This window comes from Pediculus humanus, genomic scaffold (genome assembly GCF_000006295.1).
Source record: "Pediculus humanus corporis 1103172107560 genomic scaffold, whole genome shotgun sequence".
In the NCBI taxonomy this organism is placed as follows: Eukaryota; Metazoa; Arthropoda; class Insecta; order Psocodea; family Pediculidae; genus Pediculus; species Pediculus humanus.
The window spans coordinates 9,544-17,043 of record NW_002987175.1 but is presented as its reverse complement, the minus strand read 5'-3'; the positions used below and the strand labels follow the sequence as shown (position 1 = coordinate 17,043).

Sequence of the window (7,500 nt, the reverse complement as noted above, 5' to 3'; positions counted from 1 at the left end):
CTTTATTGCACCCATTATCTGAAAATTAATGATTCAAACATGTTTTGTCTTTGTTAAAAGAAATATTTTATTAGGTTATGAGGTTGATACCAGTGTTGAAATTTCAACTGGAACCAACATTCCAACTTCAAGCTGTTGTAAATAGTACAATTGAAAGATAAACATTAATTATTAAATGGTAAGTTGAATATAAGTAATTTAGGGTAAAAAAAGTCAATTATTCAAATTATTAGTTAAAGATTTGTTGAAACATTTGCCTGACATTTTTCTTACATAAAGTTTTGCAATTTTTAAACATTGACTCTTCACACTCGTAATTCGTAATTTTTAATAAATAAAATATCATTCGTGACTTAAAATATACAGGTACGTAACACTTATTTTTAATTAAATGCTTTTTAAACAGGTAATTATATCTTACATATTTCCGCGATTTTTTTTTTAACATCTGGAAAGTGTCATCAACCTCTCGAAAATTAATAAATATAACATTTAACTTTCTTACCATTGAATACGGAGGTTTTTACATCGGAATTATTACTAGTATCATTTTTTTTAGAGTTATCATCTCCATCACCGGAAGGCGAACTAAATGAAAAAGAAGGCACAAATTCGGCAGCATTCACGTTCAACGTGGAGAATTTTGCCGATAGATCATTTGAATCTCCATCTTGGTCAACTGGCGAGGAATCAGCTTGAGTTTCCCACGAATCTGGAGCGACGTTATTTGACATATTTCACTTAAATATAACAATGTTCAAAAAAGATAGTTCTAAGTCTATTATAACCAGTCTGCCAATATTTTGTCCACTCTCGTATCCGCGTGTGTGATCACTTCACACCGGAAGCTAATGGCCGACTGTGGTTTCACTGAATCATTCTTAATTTCAATTTTTTTTAAAAGAAATTTTTATTATTAACCCGAAAATTTAATAATATACAAATCATTATAAATCAAACAACGTACTTTTATGAAATTTTCTAATATTTTAATAAAATATAAAAAATATTTTATTAGATTTTTAAATGGGTGAACCCTTATCCGGCGCGATAAATCAGCTTCTTTAATTCATGTAATTATTTTTTAATAAGAGAAAGGAAAGTGAGGAAAAAATTATTTTTAATATAAATTAATTTTAAAAATACATTTAAGATTTTTAAACGGTTTTTTCACTTATATATTTATAAAAAATGATTTTTTTTAAGTGATGCTCAATGATTATCAGCTGTTAGAAAAGTTGATGTTAAGTTTTTTTTTTTTTTTTTTTTTTATAATAATTTTTTCTTTTTAAACATTGATTTCAAATTTTTTTTTGGGAAATTTAAGGATTTTATAAAGTTCATCGATGCAATAAATTGTTTTAATTTCATATAAATAAAATTAAGTAAAAATATATCAAGTTACTGTATGAGAAGGAATGGATACTTTTGAATGTGCATAAATTTAGTGAATATAACAACTAACTAACTTTTCTGCTTTATTTACGAATTGTTTAAAGAATGAATGATTAAAGATTCGTTAGGTATTTTCGGTTTCAGACCTTTTTTTTTTTTAAAATGGTTTTCATTCCTCGATTTTATTTATTTAGTTATACGAAAAAATTAATGAAGTTAAATAGATATTATTCTAGTAGAAATGTTTTGAAACTACATGAAAGAGGGTTCTATTCTGATTTGTTTCCTTATAAAACTGCTGATGAAGTTTTAGATCTTTTAAATAGTGCAGATCAAACAGTATATGCAGGGTTTGATCCAACAGCTGACAGTTTACACATTGGCAATCTATTAGTTCTTATTAATTTACTACATTGGCAAAGATCAGGACACCAGGTAATAGCTCTCATTGGGGGTGCAACAGCACAAATTGGTGACCCTAGTGGTAAACTATCTGAAAGAGATAAAATGAAAGCACACTTAGTAGAAGAAAATACAGAAAAAATTGAAAATTGTATAAAAAATATATTTGATAATCATTTAGAATATTTTTGTGACAAGGGAGAAACACATAAAAATATTCAAGAGTTACAGTAAGTTTTTTTTTAAATTGAATTTATTTATTTATTATGTAATATTTTTTTAAAATAAATTTATTAATAATATTAATAAATTTAATAAAAATTTTAGGATAGTCAATAACACTGATTGGTATTGTAATATGTCTGCTTTAAACTTTATTAATAACATAGGAAGAAACTTTAGGTTAGGGCCAATGCTTGGAAAACAAAGTATAAGAACTAGAATGTCTACAGACGAGGGACTTTCTTTTTCAGAATTTTCATACCAAATTTTTCAGGTATTTATTTTAAAATTCGATAAATCAATTAAAGACAATTTAACAAAAAAAAAAAAACAAAAATTTTAATGTGACTGTGAATTTGCAGGCTTACGATTGGTTGCATCTATTTCAAAATTATAATTGTCGATTTCAAGTAGGAGGTAGTGATCAATTGGGAAATATCGTTTCTGGCTATGATTTAATACAAAAATTTCATAAAGTACCAGTGTATGGATTAACAATACCTCTAATTACAACAGAGGAAGGAGATAAATTTGGTAAAACAGCTGGAAATGCAATTTGGTTGTCCAAAGAAAAAACTTCAGCTTTTCAATTGTATCAATTTTTAATTCGAATAAAAGATAGCGATGTGCAAAAACTATTAATGCTTTTCACATTTGAAACAATGCCTAAAATATTAGAAATTATGAATGAACATTGGAAAACACCTCATAAAAGGATAGCTCAAAAAGTATTAGCTGAAAACATTGTTAAATTAGTACACGGACGTAAGTTATGATTTTACATCATCCTCTTTTAAATATATAAATAAATATCGCTTGAAAATAATTGGAATGATTATTTTTTGCAGCTGCCGGTCTACAACAAGCTGAAAATGTAACTGCAGCTTTATATGAAAATAATTTAGAACATTTAAAAAAATTAGAACCGTTAGATTTACAATCAGTTTTCGAAGGAGCAACATTTACTGAATTACTATTGGAACCGGGGACGACAATACTCGAAGCAGCCGTTAAAGCTGGTTGTTTTAAAACAAAATGTACGTTGTTTTGTTTTTGCTTTTTGCTTTGTTGATTTCATATTATTATTTTTTTTTTATTGAAAATAATTTCGTTAATTTTAATTTTTTTTCACAGCTGATGCCGTTCGAATAATATCAGCTGGAGGATTTTACATAAATCATCAAAAAGTTAACAACGGACAAGAAGTTATTTCCATGCCGAGTCACATATTACCAAATAACGTGTCGTTAATGAGGGTTGGAAAAAAGAATTACACGATTGTTAAATGGTCTTAAAATTTTTTTAGGAATTATCCAGGTAAATATATATATATATATTATTTTAAATAATTATAAGTGAAGCGATAAGAAAACTCATATTTTATTATTTATTATTATCTATTATTATTATTATTACAATTTATTTATTTAAACTTTTGTCAAACCATTCTCTTTTTTTTTTTTTTTTTTTTTAAATTTTACAGTTTTTACAACACGCATAAAAAAAATTAATAATAAAATTTTCCCTTTTCGATTTATTATAAATAGTTGATAATAAATTACGTCATAAAGGAAACACTATTATTATTATTATTATTATTATTTTCTTACGGTTTTTCGAAATCTTTCCTTCTTTGATATTTTTTTCTTTTTTTGTATCATATTCCGATCGTTAAATAAATTTCAAATATTTAAAAAAAAAAGTTAAAAAAAAAAGTAGAAAAATTTGTGTTTTCCAAATTCTGTGTGGGGGGAAGGGGAAAGGGGGAGGGAGAGGGGAGGGGGCGCGGGAGGAAAAGGAAAAGAAAATTTTTTGATTATTTTAATTATTCTGTTCCATTATTTCAAATTAATTTTTTATTTGAAAAAAAAAAAAAAAAAAAAAATTGATGAGGTTTAAAATTATTATCACGTATGTACCTCTTCATAATTATTATTATTATTAATACTAAGATGGTGGAGCTTGAAATGTATTTTTAATTTTTTTCAAATGAAATCCGTAATTGGGAAAATCTTGTATCAATAATTCCATGACTAATATTAAATCTTGATTTTTATTTTTGACCTTTTGGATTTCATTATCCAGTAATTGTTCGTTTTTAAATAAAAGTTTATATCTTCCATGTTTCAACAAATCGTATAATTTACATTTTTTCTGTCGCCTGATCAATATTTCCAAATTCTGTAAGCAAAAAGAGAGAGAGAGAGAGAGAGTAAATGTTAATAATTTAAAATTTTTGCTGTTGGATGAATAATTTTCTATTTACCAAACATTTTTTAAGTTGTCCTTCTTCTAATCTTAAATTTATTTTTCTAGAAGTTTCTTTCATTTCCATCAGAGTATTTTCTTTCATTTGTATCGTCTTTCGTAAATCTTCTTGACCTTCTTGTATGTTACTTATATCTGTTTGAATCCCTTTTATTTCCTACGCGAAACAATACAAAATTATCATTATTATTATCAATAATAGTTTTCCCCGGAAAATTTTTCACGTTAAAAACATTTTACGTTGTGTACGGTTCGGAGTTGATTTTTTAACAAATCCACTTTTTTTTGCACGACCGATCTTATGTTTTCCTTTTTTAAATTACGTCTTTCCTTTGCATTGACGTTGTCCAAAATTGAATCCCTTCTTAAAACGCATTGTTCGAGATCGGTTATTAGTTTTTCTTGTACTTTTTTCAATTGTCCGTACCTGACCTGTTTAAAATAATAAAATTTTTCAGGTTTTTTTTTTTTTTTTTTTTTTTTTTTATTCGGGGGATTTTACCACGTGGGGGAGAGAGAGAGAGAGAGAGAAAGAGAGAGAGAGAGAGAGAGACAGAGAGACAGTTTTACCTCCATTCTATGAATTTCAACTTTCATTTGTCCCAATTCTCCAGCAGAAGATCTTTGTCTTTGCACTTCATTTTTAGCTTCTACAGCCGATTTGATTTTTTTTTCCCACGCTAATATTTCCCTTTGAGTGGATAACATGGTTTCCGCTAATTCTTCCAAATTATTTTCCAATTCTTTTATTTCATCTTTCAAACGTATTTGTTCCAATTCCGATTCCTGTTTATTATTATTATTATTATTATTATTGTTATTATTATTAATTTTAAAGAAAAAAATGTGATTTTAAACGACCTTTAAATTTTGTACGAATTGTAATTGTGTCAAAGCATTTTCTTTTCCCAAATTTTCACGATAACCTTTTTTACCGACGAGGATTTCGTTGAGTCCCAACAATTTATGTTGAAGATGACTTATCGTTTTATTAACTTCGTGTTCTATTTCCTTTTCCTTTTGTAATTCTCTTTCCGTTTTAAGAGATCTTTGTTCGAATAGTAAAATTTCTATTTGTGAGAGAAAGAGAGAGGGAGAGAAAATTTAATAAAAAAAATTTTTTGTTAATCCGTTACGAATTATTTAAAAAAAAAAAAAAAACCGGAAATAAATTTACGTTTTCTCAACAAGCTGATTTCTTTTAATTGTTCAGTTCTTTGTTCAGATAATTTAACATTATTATTTTGATGTATTAACCAAAAACTTTGCATTTTATCATTTTTAGCTTGGATTTCGGCATTTATTTTTTCCAATTCTAAAACTCTTTGTTGTGACGGACTCACCCACGCTTTACCATAATCGCTTTTCTGTATTTGTTTTTCTATTTTTCTCGTTAGCGTTGCATAATTTCCTTGTTTTTGTATTATGGCACTAAGACATTTTTCTATTTCCTATCGTTTTAAAAAAAAAAATTAATTAGATGGGTCGGGGGGAAGGGGAGGGGGGGGGAAAAAAAGGAAAAATTTATTTTTCTTCTTACATCTTCAAGTGTTTTTATTTCCTCTTCTTTAAGAGTTATTTCATTGTTTCCTTCTTTAACAATTTCATTATTTCGAAAAATAATTTCTTTAAGTTCTTCAACCTCAAGAAACCTTTGCGATATTTTATTTTCCGATTCTATTAATGAAAATTCTTGAGCTCTGTTTTTCTTTAATGTTTCCTTTATTAATTTTGTTAACTGATGAACCGTTTTATCGTTTATTAATAATTCCTGTTCGAAATTTAAAAATTCATCTTGAATTTTGTTATGTTCTTCCACGTATTTTTCATATTGTATTTTTAAACTGTTAAGTTCCTGTTGGATTTTGTCTATCGTCTAAAAAAAAAAAAAACAAAAAAATTGAAAGATTCGATAGGATCGATCGATCGATCGAACGTAAAGAAAATTTTTTTTTTTTTTTTTACGGCTTTAAGAGTTGTCAGCTCGTATTCCGATCTTGTTATCATGGCTGCCGTTGCCGTTATTTTATTTTCCGCTATTATTTTCTTTTCGTTTAGTGTTCTCAATGTTATTTGCCCATTTTCAAATTCTCTTTCTCCTCTTCCTATTATCACGACTAATTTTTCATTTTTTTTCATTTCTTCCGCCGATGATTTTTTATAACTTTCTATTTCGACGTTTAACGAGTGAAACGCATCTTGTGCTTTCCTATAAAGATAGAAAAAGAAAAACGAACGATTAGAAAAGGGAGGAAGGAGGAGGAAGGGTGGTAATGATGGGGGAGGGGGGTAGTGTAAAATCAAATAATTAATTACTATTTTTATAATTATTATTAACTTGCTTTAATTCTTTCATTAATTCGAGATAAATGTTATTTTTTTGTTTTATCGCTATGGCAACACTGTTCCAAGCTGATGTTAAACGACTTTGTTCGGACATTAATGCGTGTAAATCCGCGGATGAATCCGCGAGTGTTTGACTCAACGAATCTTTTTCTTCTAATTTTAAATCTATTTCGCCGGAAACTTCTTTAAGTTCGGTTTCGAAATGCGATACGGAAAGCATTAATTTAAGCAAATACATATCCTATAAACGACAGCAAATTAATTTTTAAAAATTTTCATTGTTTCGTTTAGCAAAAAAAAACCGTTAATTTTAAAAAATTTTTTACCATTTTTCTTTTTTCATCTACTAATTTTATCTTATCGGCAGCTGTTTTTTCACTTATCCTTTGAGATATCGTCAATTCGGATTCCATTTCCTTTTCCCATTCTTCCATTTGTTTTTCTATCGTCGATAATTTTTTAAATTCTTGAGCCAATACCATTTCTTTAACAAACAAAATCATTATTATTATTATTATTATTATTATTATTATTATTATTATTATTTATTTTTTACGATTCGTTACATTTTAAAAAATTTTTTTGATTAATAAAAAAAACCAAAAACGAATTGAATATAAACTTTTTCTTTTTTTTATTCGCGACAGGAATTTATTTATTTATTTATTTAATAATAATAATAATAATAATAATAAGGTGTGCAAATGGTATAAAATCAACGAAACTATTATCATCATCATTTTCAATTTTTTTTTTCTTTTTAATTTTTCTTAAAATTCTTTAGAAAAAAAAAATAACAAATTTTCTATTATTAAACTATTGTGAAAAGGTTTGAAAAAGGTTTTAACGTACAAAAAAAAACATTAA

At 26.7% G+C, this 7,500-nt stretch overlaps 3 protein-coding genes across 3 annotated transcripts in view; 1 reads left to right on the top strand and 2 right to left on the bottom strand.

Moving 5' to 3' along the window:
• Positions 1-734, bottom strand: part of Phum_PHUM208880 (eukaryotic peptide chain release factor GTP-binding subunit, putative) — a gene marked incomplete at both ends in the record, with an annotated part of 2,830 nt that extends 2,096 nt beyond the window's left edge. The window contains 2 exons of the mRNA XM_002425513.1: positions 1-18; positions 506-734. The exon at positions 1-18 is cut by the window's left edge and continues 234 nt beyond it. Of these exons, the coding sequence (XP_002425558.1) occupies positions 1-18; positions 506-734 (247 nt within the window). The remainder of the gene's footprint in view (positions 19-505) is intronic.
• An 823-nt stretch (positions 735-1,557) lies between these two features.
• On the top strand, positions 1,558-3,314 carry Phum_PHUM208870 (tyrosyl-tRNA synthetase, putative; the record flags this gene model as incomplete). The annotated part of the gene is made up of 5 exons (XM_002425512.1): positions 1,558-2,027; positions 2,125-2,293; positions 2,382-2,784; positions 2,868-3,056; positions 3,154-3,314. The coding sequence occupies 5 exons, from the start codon at positions 1,558-1,560 to the stop codon at positions 3,312-3,314; spliced, it is 1,392 nt and encodes a 463-aa protein (XP_002425557.1).
• A 652-nt stretch (positions 3,315-3,966) lies between these two features.
• Phum_PHUM208760 (uncharacterized protein) overlaps positions 3,967-7,500 on the bottom strand; it is a gene marked incomplete at both ends in the record, with an annotated part of 4,670 nt that continues 1,136 nt past the window's right edge. The window contains 10 exons of the mRNA XM_002425511.1: positions 3,967-4,200; positions 4,286-4,444; positions 4,528-4,719; positions 4,858-5,073; positions 5,149-5,357; positions 5,465-5,738; positions 5,828-6,163; positions 6,253-6,491; positions 6,604-6,874; positions 6,960-7,117. Of these exons, the coding sequence (XP_002425556.1) occupies positions 3,967-4,200; positions 4,286-4,444; positions 4,528-4,719; positions 4,858-5,073; positions 5,149-5,357; positions 5,465-5,738; positions 5,828-6,163; positions 6,253-6,491; positions 6,604-6,874; positions 6,960-7,117 (2,288 nt within the window). The remainder of the gene's footprint in view (positions 4,201-4,285; positions 4,445-4,527; positions 4,720-4,857; positions 5,074-5,148; positions 5,358-5,464; positions 5,739-5,827; positions 6,164-6,252; positions 6,492-6,603; positions 6,875-6,959; positions 7,118-7,500) is intronic.